Source organism: Mobula hypostoma (genome assembly GCF_963921235.1).
Source record: "Mobula hypostoma chromosome 24 unlocalized genomic scaffold, sMobHyp1.1 SUPER_24_unloc_1, whole genome shotgun sequence".
Classification (NCBI taxonomy): domain Eukaryota; kingdom Metazoa; phylum Chordata; class Chondrichthyes; order Myliobatiformes; family Myliobatidae; genus Mobula; species Mobula hypostoma.
In genome coordinates this window covers 329,033-354,142 of record NW_026948155.1, presented here as the reverse complement: position 1 = coordinate 354,142, position 25,110 = coordinate 329,033, and the positions used below count along the sequence as shown (strand labels likewise).

At 43.1% G+C, this 25,110-nt stretch overlaps 1 protein-coding gene across 1 annotated transcript in view; it reads left to right on the top strand.

Moving 5' to 3' along the window:
- The window catches only part of LOC134341307 (tyrosine-protein kinase JAK2-like), a gene marked incomplete at its 5' end in the record, with an annotated part of 117,416 nt that overhangs the window by 52,952 nt on the left and 39,354 nt on the right, over positions 1–25,110 (top strand). Inside the window, one exon of the mRNA XM_063039185.1 lies at positions 10,697–10,847. Within this exon, the coding sequence (XP_062895255.1) occupies positions 10,697–10,847 (151 nt within the window). The remainder of the gene's footprint in view (positions 1–10,696; positions 10,848–25,110) is intronic.

The window sequence follows — 25,110 nt, the reverse complement described above, 5'->3', positions numbered from 1 at the left end:
CTCCAACCTGAGTGTGGCTTCATCTTTACAGTAGAGGAGGCCGTGGATAGACATGTCAGAATGGGAATGGGATGTGGAATTAAAATGTGTGGCCACTGGGAGATCCTGCTTTCTCTGGCGGACAGAGCGTAGATGTTCAGCAAAGCGGTCTCCCAGTCTGCGTCGGGTCTCACCAATATATAAAAGGCCACATCGGGAGCACCGGACGCAGTATATCACCCCAGTCGACTCACAGGTGAAGTGATGCCTCACCTGGAAGGACTGTTTGGGGCCCTGAATGGTGGTAAGGGAGGAAGTGTAAGGGCATGTGTAGCACTTGTTCCGCTTACACGGTTAAGTGCCAGGAGGGAGATCAGTGGGGAGGGATGGGAGGGAACGAATGGACAAGGGAGTTGTGTAGGGAGCGATCCCTGCGGAATGCAGAGAGGGGGGGGAGGGAAAGATATGCTTAGTGGTGGGATCCCGTTGGAGGTGGCGGAAGTTACGGAGAATAATATGTTGGACCCGGAGGCTGGTGGGGTGGTAGGTGAGGACCAGGGGAACCCTATTCCTAGTGGGGTGGTGGGAGGATGGAGTGAGAGCAGATGTACGTGAAATGGGGGAGATGCGTTTAAGAGCAGAGTTGATAGTGGAGGAAGGGAAGCCCCTTTCTTTAAAAAATGAAGACATCTCCCTCTTCCTAGAATGAAAAGTAATACTTGATCTACTATTAGGGAATGAGAGAGAGTAAGTGACAGAAGATTGCGTAGGGTACTCTTTACATCTAGTGAACACAATGGCATTGTTTGCAAAGTACATATACAAAAAGATAGATCTGTCCGTGGGTTGAGTTACTAGATTGGAGAAAGGCCAATTTTGATGGTATCAGAAAGGATCTGGTAAGCATGGATTGGGGCAGGCTGTTTTCTGGCAAAGGTGTACTTGGTAAGTGGGAAGTCTTCAAAAGTGAAATTTTGTGAGAGCTAAGCTTGTATGTGCCTGTAAGAATAAAAGGTAAAGATAGCAGGTGTAGGGAACCTTGGTTTTCAACAGATATTGAGGCCCTGGTGAAGAATAAAAAGGAGGTGCATAGCAGGTATTGACAGGTAGGAACAAACGAGGTGCTCATGGAGTATAAAAAGTACGAGAGAACATCTGAGAAAGATACCCTAAAGGGAGGCATGAGTTTGCCCCAGCAGACAAGGTGACTGTATACAGGGATTCTACAGGTATGTTAAGAGCAAGAAGACTGCAAGGGACAAAATTGGTCCTTTGGAAGATCAGAATGGTAATCCATGTGTGGAGACTAAAGAAGTTGTGGGGGGGAGATCTTAAATGAATTTTTTTATACCTCTATTTACTCAGGAGATGAACACAGCGTTTATACATGCATCCTATACAGATTACAGAGAAGGAGGTGTTGGTGTCCTAGGGCAAATTAGGGTAGATAAATCCCCAGGGCCTGACAAGGTGATCACTGAGACGCTGCCGGAGGCAACTGCAGAAATTGCTGGGACCCTAGCAGAGATATTTAAATCATTGTTAGTGACAGGTGAGGGCCAGAGGATTAGTGTATAGTCAAAGTTGTCCCGCTGTTTAAGAAAGGCGCTAAAACTAAACCAAGAAATTATAGACCGGTGAGCTTGATATCAGCAGTGGAAAAGTTACTGGAAGGTATTCTAAGGGACCGGGTATATAAGTATTTGGATAGACATGAACAGGTTAACAATAGTCAGCATGGCTTTGTGTACCGTAGGTCATGTCTAACCAATCTTATAGAATTTTTTGAGAAAGTTAACAGGAAAGTGGATGAAGGCAAGGTAGTGGAATTGAATTAACTTTATTTCTTACATCCTTCACATGCATGAGGAATAATAATCTTTGCGTTACAATTCAGTCTAAACATGCAATGTGCAATTTATAATAATTTGTAATAAATAGTATGTACAATGGGAGAGTCAGTATAGCCTCAAAATACAATTGTATCAGCCTGAATTAATCAATCTGATGGCCTGGTGGAGGAAGCTGTCCCAGAACCTGTTTGTCCTGGCTTTAATGCTGTGGTACCATTTCCCAGATGGTAGCAGCTGGAACAGTTTGTGGTTGGGGTGACTCGGCTCCCCAATGATCCTTCAGCAACTTTTTACACACCTATCTCTGTATATGTCCTGAATAGTGGGAAGTTCACATCTACAGATGTTCTGGGCTGTCTGTACCACTCTCTGCAGAGTCCTGCAATTGAGGGAAGTACAGTTCCCATACCAGGCAGTGATGCAGCCAGTCAGGATGCTCTCAATTCTTAGGATGTGGGGACTCATGCCAAACTTTTTCAATTGTCTGAGGTGAAAGAGGCGCTGTTGTGCTTTTTTCGCCATACAGCCTGTATGTACAGACCACGTTGTCTACATAGACTTCAACAAGGCATTTGACAAGGTCCCACATGGGAAGTTGGTCAAGAAGGTTCAGTCGCTTGACATTCAAGATGAGGTAGCAAGTTGGATCAGGCATTGGCTTTGTGGTAGGAGCCAGAGAGTGGCAGTAGATAGCTGCCTCTCTGACTGGAGGCCTGTGACTAGTGGAGTGCCACAGGGATCAGTGTTGGGTCCATTGTTATTTGTCATCTATATTAATGATCTGGATGATAATAATGGATCAAAGGAGGTTCACAAAAGTGAATCCAGGATTAAATGGCTTATCATATGAGGAGCGTTTGATGGCTCTGGGTCTCTACTCACTGGAATTCAGAAGAATGAGGGGTGACCTCATTGAAACCTATTGAATGTTGAAAGGCTTCGAGGATGCTTCCTTTGGTGGGGGAGTCTAAGACCAGAGGGCACAGCCTCACAGCCACAGAATAGAGGGCCATTCTTTTAGAATGGAGAGGAGGAGGAATTTCTTTACCAGAGGGTGGTGAATCTGTGGAATTCTTTGTCAGGCGGCTGTGGAGGCCAAGTCATTGGATATATTTCAGGCAGAAGTTGATAGATTCTTGAATGGTTAGGGCATGAAGAAATATGGGGAGAAGGCAGGAGATTGGGGCTGAGACAGAAAATGGATCAGTCATGATGAAATGGCAGAGCAGACTTGATGGGCCAAATGGCCTAATTCTGCTCCTATATCTTATGGTCTTATGATAACATGGTTAACTGGATCAGCAAGTTTGCAATCGACAGTAAGATTGGCGGTGTATTGGATAGTGAGGAAGGCTGTCATGGCTTGTAGCGAGATGTGTACCAGCTGGAAAGGTGAGGTGAAAAATGGTAGATGGAACTTAATGCAGAGAAATACGAGGTGTTGCTCTTTGGCAGGACCAACCTGTATGATCTTACTCAGTGAACAGCAGGGCACTGAGGAGTGCGCTAGAACAAAGGTACATAGGGTTGTGAAGAAAGTACTTGGCACATTAGCCTTATAAATCAAATTATCGAGTACAGAAGAGGGGATGTTATGTTGAAGTTGTATAACACGTTGGTGAGGGTTAATTTGGAGTATTGTGTGCACTTTTGGTCACACACCTACAGGAAAGACGTAAATAAGGCCATAAGACATAGGAGCAGAATTAGGTCATTTGGCCCAAGAAATGGAATGATCTGCCATTCATCAAAGCTGATCCTGCCTCCCACCCCCCGTATCCCTTCATGCCTTGACTAATCAAGAATCTGTCAACCTCTGCCTTAAATATACATACAGACTTTGCCTCCACAGCTACCTGTAGCAATGAATTCCACAGATGCACCACTCTCTGGGTAAAGAAAATGCTCCTCATCTCTATTCTAAAAGAACGCCCCTTGATACTGAGGCTGTGTCTTCTGGTATTAGACTCTCCCACCATAGGAAATACCCTCTTCACATCCATTCTACCAAAGCCTTTCACCATTCGATAGGTTTCAATAAGGTAACCCCTCATTCTTCTGAATTCCAGTGAATATAGGCACAGAGCCATCAAACACTCTTTATGCGACAAGCCATTCAAACTGGAAATCATTTTCATGAACATTCTTCCTATCATAAGGGACCAAAACCTGCTCAAAATACTCCAAGTGAGGCCTCACCTGTGCTTTATAAAGTCTCATCATTACATCTTTGTTTTTATATTTTCATCTTCTTGAAATGAATGCTAATGTTGGATTTGCCTCCCTCACCACCTCAGCCTGCAAATTAACCTTTAGGTCCAAGTCCTTTTGCACTTTAGAGTTTTGTATTTTCTCTTTATTGAGAAAATAGCTAACTTTCATTTCTTCAACCAAAGTGCATGACCATGCACTTCCCAACACTGTATTTCATCTGCCACTTCTTTACCCATTCTCCTAATCTGTCTAAATCCTTCTGAAGTCTCACTACTTCCTCAAAACTACCTTCCTCTCCACCTATCTTCATATCATCTGCAAACTTTGCAAAAAAGCCATGAATTCTATCATCCAAATCATTGACATATGACGTAAAAAAAAATCGGTCCCAACGCAGATCCCAGTGGAACAATACTAGTCATTGGCAGCCAACTAGAAAAGGCTTCCTTTATTCTCACTCTTTGCATCCTGCTTTATCCACACTAGAATATTTTCTTTAATACCATGGGTTCGTAGCCTGTTAAGTAGATACACAACATCAACTGATTCTCCTTTGTCTATTCTGCATGTTATTTCTTCAAAGAAATCCAACAGATTTGTCAGGCAAGATTTTCCCTTGAGGAAACCATGCTGACTACAGCCTATTTTATCATGTGTCTCCAATTACCTGGAAACCACATTCTTAACAATCAATTCCAACATCTTCCCAACTACTGAGGTCAGACTAACTGGCTTATAATCCTTTCTTCATCTTCTCTCCCTTCTTGAATGTGAAGTGGCCTTTGCAATTTTCCAGTCTTCCAGAACTATTCCATAATCTAGTGATTCTTGGAAGAGCATTACTAATGCCTCCATGATCTCTTCAGCCACCTCTTTCAGAACTCTGGAGTGTACATAATCTGGTCCAGGTGACTTATCTACCTTCAGACCTTTCAGTTTCCCAAGAACCTTCTCCTTTGTAATGGTATTTCACAAATTTCATGATTCCTGACACCTGGAACTCCCACCATACCGCTAATGTCTTCCACCGCGAAGACTGATGCAAAATGCTTATTCAGTTCGGTCCCGCATTACTACCTCTCTAGCCATATTTTCCAGTTGTCCAATATCAACTCTCCATTCTCCTTTACACTTATGTACCTTTAGAAACTTTGGTAATAATATTTAATATTATTGTCTAGCTGATTTTCATATATTATCTTTACTTTCTTAATGACTTTTTTGGTTGTCTCTTGTTGGTATTTAAAAGTTCCCCAGTTCTCTAACTTCCCACTAATTTTTGCTCTATCATATGCCCTCTCTTTGGCTTTTATCTTCACTTTGACTTCTCTTGTTAGCCACTGTTGTGTCATCTGCTTCCAGAACACTTCTTCCTTTTATACAAAATTTCCAGCCATTACTGTTTTGTTGACATCCCTGCCAGTGTTCTTTTCCAATCAATTCTGGCCAGCTTTTCTCTCATGTCTCTGTAATTCCCTTTACTCCACTGTAATACTAATAAATCTGACTTTAGCTTCTCGTTCTCAAATGTCAGGGTGAATTTGATCATATTATGATCACTTTCCCTCAGTGTTCTTTTACCTTAAACCCTCTAATCAACTTTGATTAATTCCACAACACCCAATCCAGAATAGCTGATCCTCTACTGGCTCAACAACAAGTACTCTAAAAAGCCATATCATAGGCTCTCTAGAAATTCCCCGTCTAGGAATCCTGCACTAACCTTCTTTTCCCAACCTACCTACATATTGAAATCCCCCAGGACTACGAGGGATTGATAAGTTCGTGGCCTAGGTTAGGAGGAGTCAATTTTAGATAACCTAACACATTTATCTTTCAACATAGTCCCCTCCTACATGTACACATTTAGTCCAGCAGTTGTGGAGCATACGGATCTCTTCTTTGTAGAAGTGGTCCACAACAGGGGTGATTGATAAATTCGTGGTCTGAGGTAGAAGGAGATGAATTATTAACTTCAAACTTTCTGCACTATCACTCAAAGAGTTGAACTGCACGTGCACGTAACGAGAGCGTCTTGGACCTCCAGGTGGTCCATAACAGGGGTGATTGATAAGTTTGTGGCCTAAGGTAGAAGGAGATTAATTATACAGCTCTCGTTACATGCACGTGCAGTGCAACTCTTTGAGTGAAAATGCAGAAAGTTTGAAGTTAATAATTCATCTCCATCTACCTTAGGCCACAAACTTATCAATTACCCCTGCTGTGGACCACTTTCTGGAGGTCCAAGACGCGTACTTCTACAGAGAAGGGATTTGTATGCTCCACGACCACTGGACTAAGTGTATAAATGTAGGGAAAAAAATGGGCTAGGTTTTCTAAAATTGACTCTTTCTACCTTAGGACACAAACTTATCAAACATCCCTTGTATTGTAACATTGCCCTTTTGGCATGCATTTTCTACCTCTCATTGTAACTTATAGACCACATCCTTACTACTGTTTGAGGGTCTGTATATATCTCCCATCGGGGTCTTTTTATCTTGCAGTTTTTTAGCTCTGTCCACATCAGTTCAACACCTTCTGACCTCTTTCTAATAACTTAATTTCTTTTTTTTTGTCAACAGAGCCATGACACCCCCTCTGCCCTCCTGCCTATCCTTTCAATACAATGTGTATCCTTGGACGTTAAGCTCCCAGTGATAATGTTCTTTCAGCCATGATTCAGTGCTGCCTACAACATCACACTTGCCAATGTGTAACTGTGCTACAAGTTCATTGACCTCATTCTGTATACTGTGCACCTTTAGTTCTGTATTCACCGTTTTCGATCTTGTCCGCTTTTAACTTGCAACTCATCCTGTTGACTGCAATTTTATCCTATCATCAGTCTTTCCTTGCTAGGATTCTCACTGTACATTGCCTCTGTTTGTAAACCAACTACCTCATCTTCAGCACTATCACTTCAGTTCCGTCATGCTGCCAAATTCGTTTAAACCCATCCAAACAAATCTAGCTAACCTGCCCACAAGGATATTGAAACCCCTTGGGTTCTGGCGTAACCCATCCCTTTTGTACAGGTCATAACTTCCCCAGAAGAGATCCCAATGATTCATTATCTGAATTCCTGCCCCCTGCACCAGTTAAGGTTGAAAGAAACAAAGAACATAGAAACATAGAAAACCTACAACATCATACAGGCCCATTGGCCTGCAAAGTTGTGCCAAACATGTCCCTACCTTAGAAATTACAAAGGTTACCCATAGCCCTCTATTTTTCTAAGCTCCATGTACCTATCCAAAAGTGTCTTAAAAGACCCTATCGTATCCGCCTCCACCACCGTTGCCGGCAGCCCATTCCACTCATTCACCACTCTCTGTATAAAAAACTTACAACTGACATCTCCTCTGTACCTACTCCCCAGCACCTTAAACCTGTGCCCTCTTGTGCTAGCCATTTCAGCTCTGGGAAAAAGCCTCTGACTATCCACACGAACAATGCCTCTCATCATCTTATACACTTCTATCAGGTCACCTCTCATCCTCCGTCGCTCCAAGGAGAAAAGGCCGAGTTCACTCAACCTGTTTTCATAAGGCATGCTCCCCATTCCAGGCAACATCCTTGTAAATCCCCTCTGCACCCTTTCGATGGTTTCCACATCCTTCCTGTAGTGAGGCAACCAGAAATGAGCACAGTACTCCAAGTGGGGTCTGACCAGGGTCCTATATAGCTGCAACATTACCTCTCGGCTCCTAAATTCAATTCCATGATTGATGAAGGCCAATATGCTGTATGCCTTCTTAACCACAGAGTCAACCTGCGTAGCTATTTTGAGCATCCTATGGACTCAGACCCCAAACTTCCTCTGATCTTCCACACTGTCAAGAGTCTTACCATTAATAGTATATTCTGCCATCATATTTGACCTACTAAAATGAACCACTTCACACTTATCTGGGTTGAACTCCATCTGCCACTTCTCAGCCCAGTTTTACATCCTGTCAATGTCCTGCTGTAACCTCTGACAGCACTCCACACTACTCACAACACCCCCAACCTTTGTGTCATCAGCAAAGTTACTAACCCATCCCTCCACTTCCTCATCCAGGTCATTTATAAAAATCATGAAGAGTAAGGGTCTCAGAACAGATCTTTGAGGCACACCACTGGTCACCGACCTCTATGCAGAATATAACCCGTCTACAACCACTCTTTGCCTTCTGTGGGCAAGCCTGTTCTGGATCCACAAAGCAATGTCCCCTAGGATTCCATGCCTCCTTAGTTTCTCAATAAACCTTGCATGGTTTACCTTATCAAATGGCTTGCTGAAATCCATATACACTACATCTACTGCTCTTCTTCATCAATGTGTTCAGTCACAGCCTCAAAAAATTCGATCAGGCTCATAAGGCTTCTAAGTGCCTTAGAAAGAGTACATAGAAAATTTACATGGATGTTGCTGGAGGACCGGAGTAATAGGTTAGGATTTTATTCCTTGGAAATTGGAAGATTTGGGGGAGATTTGATAGAGGTATAGAAAATTATGAGAAGTATAGATAGGTTAAATGCAGGCAGGCTTATTCTACTGAGGTTGGGTGGGACTACAACCAGAAGTCATGGGTTAAGGTTGAAAGGTGAAAAGTTTAAGGGGAACATGAGAGGAAGCTTCTTCATTCAGTGTTGTGAGAGTGGAATGAGCTGTCAGCATACGTGGTGCATGTGAGCTCGGTTTCAATATTTAAAGGAAGTTTTGGTAGGGGTATGGGGGTCTATGGTCCCAGTGGAAGACAATGAGGTAGGCAGTTTAAATGGTTTGACAGGAGGTAGATGGGCTGAAGAGCCTGTTTCTATGACTGTTTTTTCTGGCCATTATGTCCAGAGCAAGGGGATACAGAATGGAGGTTGTTAGAGCTAATAAAATAAAGTGGAGATTGTTTAGGACTGAAATACAAATGTCAACAATACAAGAGGCAGAAAAAGCATTAATTCCAATAGAGAGAACCTTAAACTGTGCTATATCCTCAATATCACATTGAAGACAACCGTCGTGTGCTTAGAGCAAGGCATGAACTTCCAGCAGCCACACACTGTACCCAGCAGTTGAACACACATTGCAGAATGAAACTAACTGCCTCTTGTCTAATGGTGCAGTTATGGGGTGGACGTTCGAAGCAGATTCATGCCTTTATTGAACCTTAAGGAAATTGAATTGGGATTTGTCCAACTGCAAAGTCTGCTGGAAAACAAAACAAACATCTTTCAGCAAACACACACAAAATGCTGGAGGAACTTAACAAGCCCAGTAACATCTATGGAAAAGAGTACAGTTGACGTTTTGGGAATGGGAAGTGGAATGGGAATGGGAAGCCATTCAGGTGGGAGGAGAAGATAGCGGCGCACCTGCGTGTGCGCAGCCCTCCGGTGAAAGATGATATCGTATCTGTTAAATAGAGGCTGTGGACAATTCTGATTTGATGGAGAATGGAGATGAAAGCACAGAGGAACATCTGGAGAAATTTCTGAAACGCCCATTCGCTGCTGTCGTTACTGTGTGGTTGGGAATATTTCGGAGGGTAGGCCTCAAAATCCCCGGCCTTGCCTGCTTTAGGTGACCGAGAAGGAGGTCGAATCGTTCGGACAAAGATGGCGTTCAGTACTCGGTGTCGGAGAGCTGATCAGAGCTCGAAGTTTTCGGATGACTCAGAGTTGGATTGTGGTCGGCATGGCAGGGAGAGTTTTTCTTCCTTCTCCCATCTGCATGAGATGTGGGACACTTGAGAAACTTTGAACTTTACTGTGGTCATGGACTGATCTTCATCAAGTCATGGTATTGTTGCACTGTTTTAACTATATGTTATAATTATGTGGTTTTGTCAGTTTTTTCAGTCTTGGTCTGTCCTGTGTTTTGTAATATCACACCAGAGGAAATAATGTATCATTTCTTAATGCATGCATTACTAAGTGACAATAAAAGAGGACTATGTGTCTTCATAATCTATCTAAAAGCCACTGAGAGATTCCGCTTCTTTGGGCAGACGGAGCGTAGGTGCTCGGTGAAGCGGTCTCCCAATCTACATCGCGTCTCACAGATATACAGGAGGTCATACCGGGAACACCAAACCCAGTATATGACCCCAACATACTCACCTCACCTGGAAGGACTATTTGGGACCTGTATGATAGTGAGGGAGGAGGTGTTGGGGCAGGTGTAGCACTTGTTCTGCTTGCAAGGATAAGTGCCAGGAGGGAGATCAGTGGGGAGGGACAAATGGATAAGGGTGTAGCATAGGGAGCGACCCCAGCGGAAAACAGAAAGTGGAGGGGGGGAGGGAAAATGTGCTTGGTGGTGGGATCCCGTTGGAGGTGGTGGAAGTTACGGAGAATTACATGTTGGACATGGAGGCTGATAGGGCGGTAGGTGGAACCCTATCCCTGGTGGGGTGCAGAGAGGATGGCATGAGGGTAGACTTGCGCGAAATGGAAGAGATGTGGTTGAGGGCAGCATTGATGATGGAGGAAGGGAAGCCCCTTTCTTTGAAAAAGGAGGACATCTCCTTCATTCTGGAATGAAAAGCCTCCTTCTGAGAGCAGATGCGACAGCGACAAAGGAATTAAAAGAAGGGGGTGAAATTTTTACAAATAACATCTTTCAACAAATGAATTTCTTTGTCTTGACCTCATTCATTGTGCAGAAGCTCCAGTTTTATGAAGATCACCTCCAGCTTCCTCCTCCCAGATGGACTGAGTTAGCAAGCCTCATCAATCAGTGTATGAACTATCAGCCTGAGGTGCGGCCTTCTTTCCGAGCAGTCATCAGGGAGCTGAACCGATTAAACACATCAGGTAACCAAGGGTAAAAAGCAGTTCTGTGGAGGGTGTATCAGAGAAAGGGAGGTAATGGAAAACAGTTAATGGGCAGTTAGTTTGTTTACCTTCCAAACAGATCACTTCGCAATAATTGTGTTAAGAAAATTACATGCAGAGTAACACTTCCTCTATACTGTCCCACAAAGACAGTAAGGTTTTCAAATTAAATCATAAAACTCCCTCTGTGCAGTTAGAACACATAAACAGGCCATTCAACCCATATCTTCCATGCCTACCACAACTACACTAGCCCCATTTGCCTCCATTAGGCCAATTTTCTCCCACTCTTTTCCTTTCGAGCTACTTGTTTAAATATCTTCTAAATGTTATAATAGATTCAGCGTCTACCACTGACTGTGGCAGCTCATTCCAGATGTTCACCACACTTGCATGAAAACCCTACCCCTCAGGTCTCCTTTAAATTTCTCACCTCTCACCTTAAACCTGTGTCTTCTAGTCCTAGCAGAGGGAAAAAGACTTTGACTACCTATCCTGCCTATGCCATTTATAATTTTATTAACTTCTAAAATGTTGCCCCCAGGGACAACCTACCTAAGGAAGCAATTCTGTGGACGCGATAAGGAAACAGGGAGGGTAGTTCGGCTCGCAGGTGCGCGATGTTTCCAAACACGCCCACAATATCCTGAAAAGAGAGGCTGAGCACCCAAAGGTCATGGTACATATTGGTACCAACAATATAAGTAGAAAAAGGAAGAGTTCCTGGAAAAAAAAAGATCCAGGGAGTTGGGAAGGAAGCAGGGAAGCAGGACCTCAAGGGTAGTAATCTTGGGATTGCTGCCTGTGCCACACAACAGTGAGGATAGGAATAAATGAGGTGGTAGATTAATGTGTGGCTGAAGAATTGGAGTCGGGAGCAAGGATTCAGATTTCTGGATAATTGGGACTTCCTCTGGCTCAGGTAGGACCTGAGCAAAAGGGACAAGTTGCACTTGAATCCAAGGGGGACCAACATTCCTGAGGGGAGGTTTACTAGATCAACACTGGTGCACCTCAGGGGTGTGTGCTTAGCCCACTGCTCTACTCTCTCTATACTCATGACTGTGTGGCTCGATATAGTTCAAACACCATCTATAAATTTACTGACAATACAACCATTGTTGGTAGAATCTCAGATAGTGACGAGAAGGCGTACAGGAGTGAGATATGACAACTAGTAGAGTGGTGTCACAGCAACAACCTGGCACTCAACTTCAGTAAGATGAAAGAGCTGATTGTGGTCTTCAGGAAGGGTAAGACGAAGGAATACATACCAATCCTCACAAAGGGATCAGAAGTGGAGAGAGTGAGCAGTTTCAGGTTCCTGGGTGTTAAGATCTCTGACGGTCTAACCTGGTCCAACATATCGATGTAGTTAAAGAAGGCAAGACAGTAGCTATACTTCATTAGGAATTTGAAGAGATCTGGCATGTCAACAAATACACTCAAAAACTTTTATCAATGTACTGTGGAGGGCATTCTTTCAGGCTGCATCACTGTCTGGTATGGAGGGGCTACTGCACAGGACCGAAAGAAGCTGCAGAGGGTTGTAAATTTAGTCAGCTCCATCTTGGGTACTAGCCTACAAAGTACCTGGGGCATCTTCAAGGAGCAGTGTCTCAGAAAGGCAGCGTCCATTATTAAGGATCTCCAGCACCCAGGGCAAGCCCTTTTCTCACTGTTACCATCAGGTAGGAGATACAGAAGCCTGAAGGAACACATTGAACTGCTGCTGCTAAGGTAACAAATTTCACGTCACATGCCAGTGATAATAAATCTGATTTTGATTCTGATTCCAGAGCTGTTAGGTGTGGTTTAAACTAATATGCTGGGGGATGGGATGGGATGGTATGATAGAGCTGAGGATGAGCCAGCAGGTTTACAAGTAGAATAAAAGGAAGGAAAAGCGACAAACAAAGCAAAGAGGTTAAATTGTACCACAGAGGCAAAATTCAAAACTGTGATGAATGCAGGACTGAAAGTGCTGTATTTAAATGCATGTAGTATTTGGAATAAGGTGGATGAGTTCACGGCACAATTAGAGATTGGTCGGTATGACGTTGTGGGCATCACTGAGTCGTGGCTGAAAGAAGACCATAGTTGGGAGCTTAACATCAATGAATATACTTTGTATTGAAAGGACAAGCAGGAAGGCATAGGCGGTGGTGTGACTGTTGGTAAGAGATGGAATTACATCTTTAGAAAGAGGTGACACAGGGTCAGAGAATGTTGAGTCTTTGTGGATGGAGATAAAAAATTGCAAGGGTAAAAAAAAACATTATGGGAATCATATATAGGCCTCCAAATAGTAGCCAAGATGTGGGGTTGAGATTGGAAAAGGCATGTAATAAGGGTAATGACACAATTGTAATGGGGGACTTCAATATGCAAGGGGGTTGGGAAAATCAGGTTGGCGTCGGATCACAAAAGAGGGAATTAGTTGATTACCTACAAAATAGCTTTTTAGAACAGCTTGTGCTTGAACCTACTCGGGGAAAGGCTATCTTAGATTGGACATTGTGCATTACCCATATCTTATTAGACAGCTTAACGTAATTGAAGCCTTAGTGATCACAATATGCTTAAATTCATACTGAAATCGGAGAGGGAGAAGCACAAGTCACATGTATCAGGTTTGCAATGGCATAAAGGGAATTACAGAGGCATGAGAGAGGAACTTGCCCAGGTGGAATGGAGGATACTTGCAGGGATGACAGAAGAGCGACATGGGTGAATAGTTTCTGGGAAGAGTTCACGAGGCACAGGATAGGTATGTTCCACAGAGGAAGCAGTTCTCAAATGGCAGGGATAGGCAACCTTGGTTGACGAGGGAAGTTAAGGACTGCATTAGGCCAAGGAAAGAGCATATAAGGTCACAAAAGTGAGTGGGAAATTGGATGATTGGGAAACATTTAAAATATAACAAAAGGCAACTAAAAAGGCTATAAGAAGGGAAAACATGAAATATCAGAATTAGAATCAGGTTTATTATCACTGGCATGTGTCATGAAATTTGTTAACTTAGCAACAGCAGTTCAATGCAATACATTATATTAAAGAAAAAAAAATAAAGTAAATCAATTACAGTATGCCTCTATTGAATAGATTAAAATTGTGCAAACAAACAGAAATTTATATTAACAAAGTGAGGTAGTGTTCAAGGGTTCAATGTCCATTTGAGAATCGGATGGCAGAGGGGAAGAAGTTGTTCCTGAATCGCTGAGTGTGTGCCTTCAGGCTTTTGTACCTCCTACTTGATGGTAACAGTGAGAAAAGGGCATGCCTTAGATGCTGGAGGTCCTTAATAATGGACGCTGCCTTTCTGAGACACCGCTCCTTGAAGATATCCTGGGTACTTTGTAGGCTAGTACCCAAGATGGAGCCGACTGAATTTACAACCCTCTGCAACTTCTTTTGGTCCTGTGCAGTAGGACCCTGCCCCTCCCCATACCACACAGTGATGCAGCCTGTCAGAATACTCTCCACAGTACATCTATCGAAGTTTCTGCACGTATTTGTTGACATACCAAATCTCTTCAAACTCCTAATAAAGTATAGCCACCGTCAAGTTAGGAAAAGGGGAAGTACAAAGAGATCTAGGTATTCTTGTACATCAGTCACTGAAAGCAAGCCTGCAGGTACAGCAGGCAGTGAAGAAAGCTAATGGCATGCTGGCCTTCATAACAAGGGGAATTGAGTATAGGAGCAAAGAGGTCCTTCTACAGCTGTACGGGGCCCTGGTGAGACCACACCTGGAGTACTGTGTGCAGTTTTGGTCTCCAAATTTGATGAAGGACATTCTTGCTATTGAGGGAGTGCAGCGTAGGTTTACAAGGTTAATTCCTGGGATGGCGGGACTGTCATATGTTGAACGATTGGAGCGAATGGGCTTGTATACACTGGAATTTAGAAGGATGAGAGGGGACCTGATTGAAACATATAAGGTTATTAAGGGATTGGACACGCTGGAGGCAGGAAGCATGTTCCCGCTGATGGGTGAGTCCAGAACCAGAGAAGAATAAGGGGTAGGCCATTTAGAACGGAGTTGAGGAGAAACTTTTTCACCCAGAGAGTTGTGGATCTGTGGAATACTCTGCCCCAGAAGGCAGTGGAGGCCAAGTCTCCGGATGCTTTCAAGAAAGAGATGGATAGAGCTCTTAAAGATAGCGGAATCAAAGGTTATGGGGATAAGGCAGGAACTGGATACTGATTGTGGATGATCAGCCATGATCACAGTGAATGGTGGTGCTGGCTCGAAGGGCTGAATGGCCTACTCCTGTACCTATTGTCTATTGTCTATCTTGCCTTCTTTATAACAGAATCGATATGTTGAGACCAGGACTAGAGATCTTGACACTCAGGAACTTGAAACTGCTCACTCTCTCCACTTCTGATCCCTCTATGAGGATTGGTGTGTGTTCCTTCGACTTACTTTTCCTGAAGTACACAATCAGCTCTTTTGTTTTACTGACGTTGAGTGCCAGGTTGTTGCTGTGACACCACTCCACCAGCTGGCATATCTTGCTCCTGTACACCCTCTCATTAACATCTGAGAGTCTACCAACAATGGTAGAATCTACCAAATGTGAGGGCAATCTAGCCAATCATATAAAGCAGGATACCAAATGTTTTTTTCAGTTATATATAGAGTAAGAGGAAGGTGAGAGTTCAGATTAGACCACTGGAAAATTATGCTGGTGTGGTGGTAATGGGGTACACAGGAATGGCAGATGAACTTAATGAGTACTTTGCATCTGTCTTCACTGTATTATTAGCAGTGTGTGAAAGGTCGGTGAGTGTCAGGGAGCAGGAATAAGTGCCATTGCTATTACAAAGGATAAAGGGCTTGGTAAATTCAAAGGTCTTAAGATGGATAAGTCACCTGGACTGGATGGACTACATCCCAGAGCCCTGAGAGAGGTTGCTGAAGAGATAACAGATGCATTGGTTTGATATTTCAAGAATCATTTGCTTCTGACATGGTCCTGGAGGACTGGAAGAGTGTAAATGTCACACCACTTTTTAAGAAGGAAGGAAGGCAAAAGAAAGGAAATCGTAAGCCAGTTAGCCTAACCTCAGTGGCTGGGAAAGTTTGGAGTCTATTATTAAGAATGAGGTTCCAGGGTACTTGCAGACTAATGAGAAAATAAGTCAAACACAGCGTGGTTTCTGTCAAGGGAAATCTTGCCTGACAAATTTGTTGAGATCTTCGAGGAAGCAACAAGCAGGGTGGGCAAAGCAGAGGCAGTGGATGTCATTTACTTGGATTTTCAGAAGGTTCAGAGGTTCAAAGGTTCAATTTAATGTCAGAGAAATGTATACAATATACATCCTGAAATGATTTTTCTTCGCAAAGCATGCACGAAAACAGAGAAGTGCCCCAAAGAATGAACGACAGTTAAACATGAGAACCCCAAAGTACCCCCCCCAGCTCCCCACTCCCTCCCGTGTGTAAGCAGCAGCAAGCAATGATCCCCCCTCCTCCCCCCAGCAGAAAAAAGTGTACCTGCTACCGAGCACAAGTATGAGCTAGGCGATAGCAAAGACACAGACTTGCAGTTACCCCAAAGACTATTGCAATTCATCTGGCATTTGGCAACCCCCAGGTTCTCTCTCTCCCTAATAAGGGAGAGGGAGGTGTCCCCCATTTTCACAGCAAGCTGAAGATATAACAGCAACCCGCTGGTTTATGATGTTAAAAAGCCCGTTTCGTCACTTTTTACGAGTTCTGTGCTTAAAGATCACAAAGATCTCGTGTCTTCGGGCCCACAGCGAAAGATTTTCTGGCCTCCCTGACAACACATGAGTCTCCTGCCTTGACACCGACCCTTGATCCGCCCATCTCCAGAGCCCCGAGATCTTAGGCTTCCAAACAGGAGGCCACCTCTCAGGCCGAGCCCTTGGCGTGCTGAACAATGGCCAGTCTTAAAACCCCAAGAACGGGTATCATACCCGCAAAGAACCGAAGTCTGTATGTAACTCCAGGTCAGGGTCTTCAAAAGAACCCTGAAAGGGAAAAATAAAGATATTAAAGAGGGAAACAGAGTGGTTTCTGAAGATTCAAGCAAAGGTGTCGCCATTTAGCGCCATCTTACCTCCGCCTCCAACTCCATTTGATAAGGTGCCATATACGAGGCTGCTCAACAAGGTAAAATCCTGGGGCGTTACAGGGCAGATACTGACATGGATGGCAAAATAGCTACAAGCAGGAGGCAACGAGTGGAAATAAAAAGGGCTTTTACTGGTTGGCTGCCAGTTGGTGTTCCTCAAGGTTCTGTATTGGGACCGCTTCTTTTCACTTTGTCAGTGATTTAGATAATGGAATTGTTGGCTTTGTGGCAAAGTTTGCAGATGATACAAAGATAGGTGGAGGGGGTAGGTAGTGCTGAGGAAACAATGCGATTAGATTATGAGGACACACAGTCCTCTTTTATTGTCATTTAGTAATGCATGCATTAAGAAATGATACAATATTCCTCCGGTGTGAAAACACAGGACAGACCAAGACTGAAAAACTAACAAAAAACCACATAATTATAGCATATATTTACAACAGTGCAACAATACCATAACTTGATGAAGAACACGCCATGGGCACAGTAAAAAAAGTTCAAAGTCTCTCGATAGTCTGACATCTCACGCAGACGGGAGAAGGAAGAGAACGCTCCCTGCCATGCCCGACCACAGTCTGACTCTGAGTCGTCCCAAAGCTTTGAGCTCCGATCAGCCTTCCGATATCAAGCACCATCTCTGCCAAGCACTTCGACCCCAGCCTCGGATGCCAGCAGCAGGCAAAGCCGGGGATTTTGGGGCCTTCCCTCTGGAGATTCTTGATCGCACATTAGCAACCGCAGCGAACCAGGCATTTCAGAAATTTCTCCAGATATTCCTTTACTTCTCACGTCTGTCTCCATCAAATCAGAATTGTGCACGATATCCTACTTAGAAATACGATATCCTTTCACCGGAGAGCTGCGCACGTTGCGTTGCCATCTTCTCCCGCCCGGGAGGATGGCAACAGGACTTGGACAAATTGGAAGAATGGGCAACAAAGTGGCAGTTGGAATATGGTGTTGGGAAAAGTATGATAATGCATTTTGGTAAAAGGAACAAAAGTATGGATTATTATCTAAATGAGGAGAAGATTCAAACATCAGAAGTACAGAAGACCTTGGGAGTCCTTGTGCAAGACTAACAGAAAGTTAATTTAGAGGTTGAGTTTTTGGTGAACGAAAGCATTTGCAATATTGGCATTTATTTCACGGGGAATAGAAAATAGAACATAAAATCTACAGCACATGACAGGCCCTATGGCCCACAAAGCTGTGGCGACCATATAACCTACTCTAGAAACTGCCTAGAATTTCCCGACAGTTGAGAATCTCTTAAAAGACTCTATTGTATCTGCCTCTACCACTGTCACAGGCAGTACATGCCATGCACCCACAATACTCTGTGTAAGAAAATTACCTCTGACACCCCCACTCTGTACCTACTTCCAAGCACCTTAAAACTGTGCCCCTTCATGTTAGCCATTTCAGCCCTGGGGAAAAAGCCTCTGACTGTCCACTCGATCAATGCCTCTCATCATCTTATACACCTCTATCAGGTCACCTGTCATCCTCCAAGGAGAAAAAGCCAAGTTCACTCAACCTATTCTCATAAGGCACACTCTCCAATCCAGACAACATCCTTGTAAATCTCCTCTGCACCCTCTCTATAGTACCCACATCCTTCCTGTAGTGAGGTGACCAGAACTGAACACATTGCTGCAAGTGGGATCTGACCAGGGTCCTACACAGCTGCAACTTTATCTCTTGGCTCTTGAACTCAATCCCATGGTTGATGGGCCAGTGCACCTTACGCCTTCTTATCAACACTGTCAACCTGCACAGCAGCTTTGAATATCCTATGGACACGGACCCCAAGGTGTCTCAGATCCTCCACACTGCCAAGAGTCTTACCATTTATATTATATTCCGTCTTCAAAATGGACCTTCCAAAATGAACCACTTCACACTTATCTGGGTTGAAATTCCTGTGCCACTTCTCAGCCCAGTTCTGCATCCTATTGATGTCCTGCTGTAACCTCTGACAACCCTCCTGCCTATCCACAACACCCCTAACTTTTGTGTCACCAGCAAACTTACTAACCCACCCTTCTACTTCCTCATCCAGGTCATTTATAAAAATCACAAAGTGGGGGGGGGGGGCTCCCAGAACAGATCTCTGCACAGCACCACTGGTCACTGACCTCCATGCAGAATATGAACCAACTGCAACCACCCCTTGTCTTCTGTGTGCAAACCAATTCTGGATCCACAAATCAAGATCTCCTCGGATCCCATGCCCCCTACCTTCTGAATGAGACTTGCATGGGGAACCTCAGCAATGCCTTACTGAAATCCATATACACTACATCCACCGCTGTACCTGTTGTTTTGTTACATCCTCAAAGAATTCAATCAGGCTTGTAAGGCACAATCTGCCCTTGACAAAGCCATGCTAACTATCCCTAATCAGATTATGTCTCTCCAAATGTTCATAAATTCTGCCCCTCATGATTTTCTCCAACAACCTGCCCACTACTGTAGTAAAACTCACTAGTCTATAATTTCCTGGGTTACCTCTACTCCCTTTCTTGAACAAGGGAACATTTGCAACCCTGTAATTCTCTGGTGCTTCTCCCGTAACCTATTGATGATGCAAAGATTATCGTCAGATGCTCAACAATCTCCTCCCTCGCTTCCCACAGTAGCCTGGGGTATATCTTGTCCAGACCCAGCAACTTATCTAACAATGCTTTTCAAAAGCTCCAGCACATCCTCTTTGTTTTTGTTGATATGCTCAAGAGTTTCAATCACACCTGATTTGTCCTATTCTCACACGGTTCATCCTCTTGCTCTTCACATACTTGTAGAATGCCTTAATCCTGCTCACCAAAGCCTTCTCGTGGCCCTTTCAGGCTCTCCTAATTTCATTCTTAAGTTCCTTCCCAGCAATGTTGTAATTTTCTAGAGTTCTAACATAGAAGCATAGAAACATAGAAAATAGGTGCAGAAGTAGGCCATTCGGCCCTTTGAGCCTGCACCGCCATTCAGTATGAACAGTACCTAGTTTCTTAAACCTTTTGTAAGCTTTTCTTTTCTTCTAATCTAGATTTTCCACATCCTTTGTACACCATGGTTCTTTTACCCTACCATCCTTTCCTTGTCTGAATAGAACATACCTATGCAGAACACCACAAAAATGTTTCTGAACATTTGCCACATTTATGTCCCACATTTTCCTGAGAACATCTGCTCCCAATTTATGGTCCGAAGTTTCTGCCTAATGGCATCATATTTCCCACTACCCCAATTAAATGTTTTCCCAAATTATCTGCTCCTATCCCTCTCCAGTGCTATGGTGAAGGAAATAGAGTTGTGATCACTACCTCTAAAATGCTCTCCCCCTGAGAGATCTGACTCCCGACCAGGTTCATTTCCCAATACCAGATCAAGTACAGTTTCTCCTCTAGTTGGCTTATCTGCATATTATGTCAGGAAACCTTCCTGACCACTCCCAATAAACTACACCCCATCTAAACCTCTTATCTAAGGAGATGCCAATCAATATTAGGAAAGTTAAATCTCCCACAATGATAACCCTATTATTATTGCACCATTCCAGAATTTTTCTTCCTATCTGTTCCTCCATGTCTCTGGGGGGGGGGTCTATAAAAAGTACCCAGTAGAGTTATTGCCTCCTTCCTGTTTCTGAGTTCCACCCACACTGACTCAGTAGACAATCCCTGCATGACTTCCTCCTTTTCTGCAGCCGTGATACTATCCCTGATTAGCAATGCCATGCTCCCACCTCTTTTGCCTCCCTCTGCGTCCGTTTTGAAACATCTAAAGCCCAGCACAGTCAGCACCCTTTCTTATCGCTGAGACATCCAAGCCTCTGTAATGGCTACAACATCATAGTTCCATGTATTGATCCATGCTCTAAGTTCATCTGCCTTGTTTATGATGCTCCTTGCATGAAAATAGACACACCTTAAACCATCTGGCTGGGTGCATCTTTGCTCCATCATATCTACCTGCCCTTCCTCACAAACTCCCTACAAGCTGTCTCTACTTATGTGCCAATTGCCCCATCCCCTGCCTCTTCACTTCAGTTCCTATCCCCCCGCAAATCTAGTTTAAACCCTCCCCAATAGCATCAGCAAACCTCCCTCCCAGGATATTGGTCCACTTTCAGTTCAAATGCAACCTGTCCCACTTGTACAGGTCAACCCTTCCCCAGAAAAGGTTCCAATGGTCCAAGAACTTGAAACCCTGCCTCCTGCACCATCTCCTCAGCCACTCATTCATCTGCGCTACCTTCCTTACCTCGTGGCACTGGGAGTAATCTGGAGATGACCACCTAGGAGTTCCTGCCCTTCAGCCTCCTTCCTAGCTCCATAAATTTACTCTGCAGGACCTTTATCCCTCTCCTACTATGTCATTGTTACCAACATGTGCCATGACCTCTGGGTGCTCACCCTCCCCTTCAAGAATATTTTGCAATTGTTCAGAGACATCCTGGACCCTAGCACCCAGGAGGCAACACTCGATCCTGGCATCTCTTTTGCTGCCGCAGAATCTCCTATCTGTCCCCTTAACTATCGAGTCCCCTATGACCATTGCTCCGCCTGACTTCACCCCACCCTTCTGAGGCTCACAGCCAACCACAGTGCTATTGGTCTAGTTGCTGCTGCCTTGCCCAGATAGGTCACCCCCCTCAGCAGTATCCAAAGGGGTATACCTGTTGGTCAAAGGAATGGCCCCGGGGGACCCTATACTGACTTCTTTCTCCCTTTACCTCTCTGTGTTCACCCGTCTACTCCCTGAATTCTGCACTCTGGGTGTAACCACCTGCTCAAAAGTCTTATCTATCAATTGCTCTGCCTCCCGGATGATCTGTTGTGCAAACAGCTCCAGCTCCTTACGGCTTTCTTTCTTTCTTTTCAATATTTTTATTAACTTCTTACATAAAAGAATACAGAGTACAGTAGGATATATAATGTATATCTATTACAATATATTGAAATCACAGATAAACTATAATTACCCCATATTCATATAAATATAAATTTAAATTTAAATGTAATATTGAAAAGAGATATTTTATTATACAAAAAGCCTAAACCCACTACCAGAAAAAAAAGCTGTTAGGTTAAAAAAAATGAAAAGGAAGAAATTCTTAACATATAGTAATACATATACACAAGGAAATCTGCAGATGCTGGTATTTCAAGCAACACACAGGACGAAGGGTCTCGGCCCGAAACGTCAACTGTACCTCTTCCTATAGATGCTGCCTGGCCTGCTGTGTTCACCAGCAACTTTGTTGTGTGTTGCTAGTAAAACATATTATTTGCCAACATCTGTGCTTGATAGCAAATCAAAGCTTTTGAAAATAATTCAAAAAAGGTCTCCACTATGTTAAAAAGTCCTGTCTAGGTTCAGAAATTGAACAGCGAATCTTCTCTGAATTTAAGCAAGACACAACATCATGTAACCAATGAGTACGAGCAGGCAGAGTGGCATCCTTCCATTTAAACAACAATGCCCTCCTGGCTATAAGAGAAATAAAGGCCAGAATATGCAGATCATGTGTCTCCAAAATAATATCATTTCCTCCAACAATACCAAATAAGGCAGTCAAAGGATTAGGTTTAAAATTTACTTTAAAAAGCACCAAAAAAGTTTCAAATACCTCCTTCCAATATTTTTTGAAACTCAGACGTCCAAAACATATAGATTAGTGAAGCTTCTCCATTATTACATCTATCACAAAAGGGAGATGTATCTGAATAAAAACGAGACAGCTTATCTTTAGACATGTGGGCCATATGAACCACTTTAAATTGAAGAAGGGAATGACGGGCACATAACGATGAGCTGTTAACCAATTTAAAAATTTCATTCCAAGTGTCCTCAAAAATTGAAATCTGTAAAACTTGTTCCCAAAGATTTTAAATTTTATCTAAAGGAATATTTCTCATTCCCAACAACATACCATAAATATTAGATATAGATGCATTATGGAAGGGTTTCAGATTAAAAATTAGATGAAGTAAATTTTTATCTGGACTTTTAGGAAATGTATGTACTTGAGAACGCTAAAAGTCTCTAATTTGTAAATATTGAAAAAAGTGAGTTCTCAGTAGGCTATACTTAACTGACAGTTGTTCAAATGAAACATAGAAAATAGGTGCAGGAGTAGGCCATTTGGCCCTTTGAGCCTGCACTGCTATTCAGTATGATCATGGCTGATCATCCAACTCAGAACCCTGTACCAGCCTTCCCTCCATACCCCCGATCCCTTTAGCCACAAGGGCCATATCTAACTCCCCCTTAAATATAGCCAATGAACTGGCCTCAACTGTTTCCTGTGGCAGAGAATTCCACAGATTCACCACTCTCTGTGTGAAGAAGTTTTTCCTCATCTCAGTCCTAAAAGGCTTCCCCTTTATCCTTAGACTGTGACCCCTCGTTCTGGACTTCCCAAACATCGGAAACAATTTTCCTGCATCTAGCCTGTCCAATCCCTTTAGAATGAAGACAGAGCATCTCCAACAAACAAATCATGAAAACATTTAATACCCAGTCTTTTCCACTCTTTAAAAACTACATCAGACATTGAAGGTTTAAAAAAATAGTTAGAAAAAATGGGACTGGAAAGTGAAAAACTCAATAAACCAAAATAATTTCTAAATGGTACCCAAATCCTCAAAGTGTGGTTAACTACAAAATTATCAGTTAGATTACTTAAAGATAAAGGAATTGAGGATCTGAGAAGAGAAATGATAGAGAATTTATTAACAGAGCTAGATTCTAAAGAAACCCAGACCGGACAGTCCGCTCAATTAATATAATATAACCAAAACATAAGATTCTGTATATTGACTGCCCAGTAATAAAACCTAAAATTGGGTAAGGCTAAACCTCCATTCTTTTTAGCTTTTTGAAGATGAACTTTACTTAATCGAGAAATTTTATTTTTCCATATATAAAAAGATGGAAGAGAATCCAAAGAATCCAAAAAAAAAGGATTTAGGATTAAAAACAGGTATGGCCTGAAATAAATATAAAAACTTGATTTACCATGATTTGATAAAGAGCAGACCAGGGGCACGGTGAAAAAAAAGTTTCAAAGTCCTGATAAACTCATCATCTCACGCAGGCGGCAGAAGGGAGGAACCCTCCTCGCCATGAACCTCCAAGCGCTGTCAACTCACCGATGTAGACCCATTGGAAGCACCCGACCGCAGCGGACTCTGAGTCCATCCGAAAACTTCGAGCCTCCGACCAGCCCCTCTGTCACAGCCTCTCCAAGCACCATCTTCTGCCGAGCGCTTTGACCCCACCCCTGCTGCTGAGCAACAAGCAAAGCCGAGGACTCGGGGCCCTTCTCCTCGGGAGATTCTGGACCACACAGTAGTAGCAGAATCGAAGCAGGCATTTCAGAAGTTTCACCAGATGTTCCTCCGTGCTCTCACGTCCGTCTCCACCAAATCAAGATTGTGCACGGCACTCTACTTAACAAATAATAGACATCACCACTGTAGTGGCCGCTGTGAGCTGCGTCGCGCCACCATCTTCTCTTCTCTTTATACACATAGAGAATGTAAAGAAGACTCCACATTAGAAATGAAGAGCAAAAGGTCATCAGCATAAAGCAAAATTTTGTGGGTAATACCCCTCCTTAAAATACCAATGATATCATTAGATTCCCAGAAAGCAATAGCTAAAGGTTCCAAGACCAAATCAAAAAGCAAAGGACTCAAAGGACAACCTTGTCTAGTTCCACGATAAAGTTTAAATGGTTAGACTACTGAAAGTTAGTAAGAACCTGAGCGGAGGGAGATAAATAAATTAATTTAATTCATTGAATAAAATAGGACCCAAAGTTAAATTTTTCTAAAGTTTTAAATAAATAATTCCATTCAACCTGATAAAAGACTTTCTCAGCATCTAAGGATATCACACATTCCGAAATCTGTTTAGAAGGAGAATAAATAACATTCAATAAATGACGAATATTAAAGTGGGAGTATCGATTTTTGATAAATCCAGTCTGATCATCAGAGATAATAGATGGCAAAATATTTTCAATCCTATGAGTCAAAAGTTTAGATAAAATTTTAGTATCAACATTAAGTAAGGAAATAAGTCAATAAGAAACGCATTCAATTGAGTCCTTATTCTTT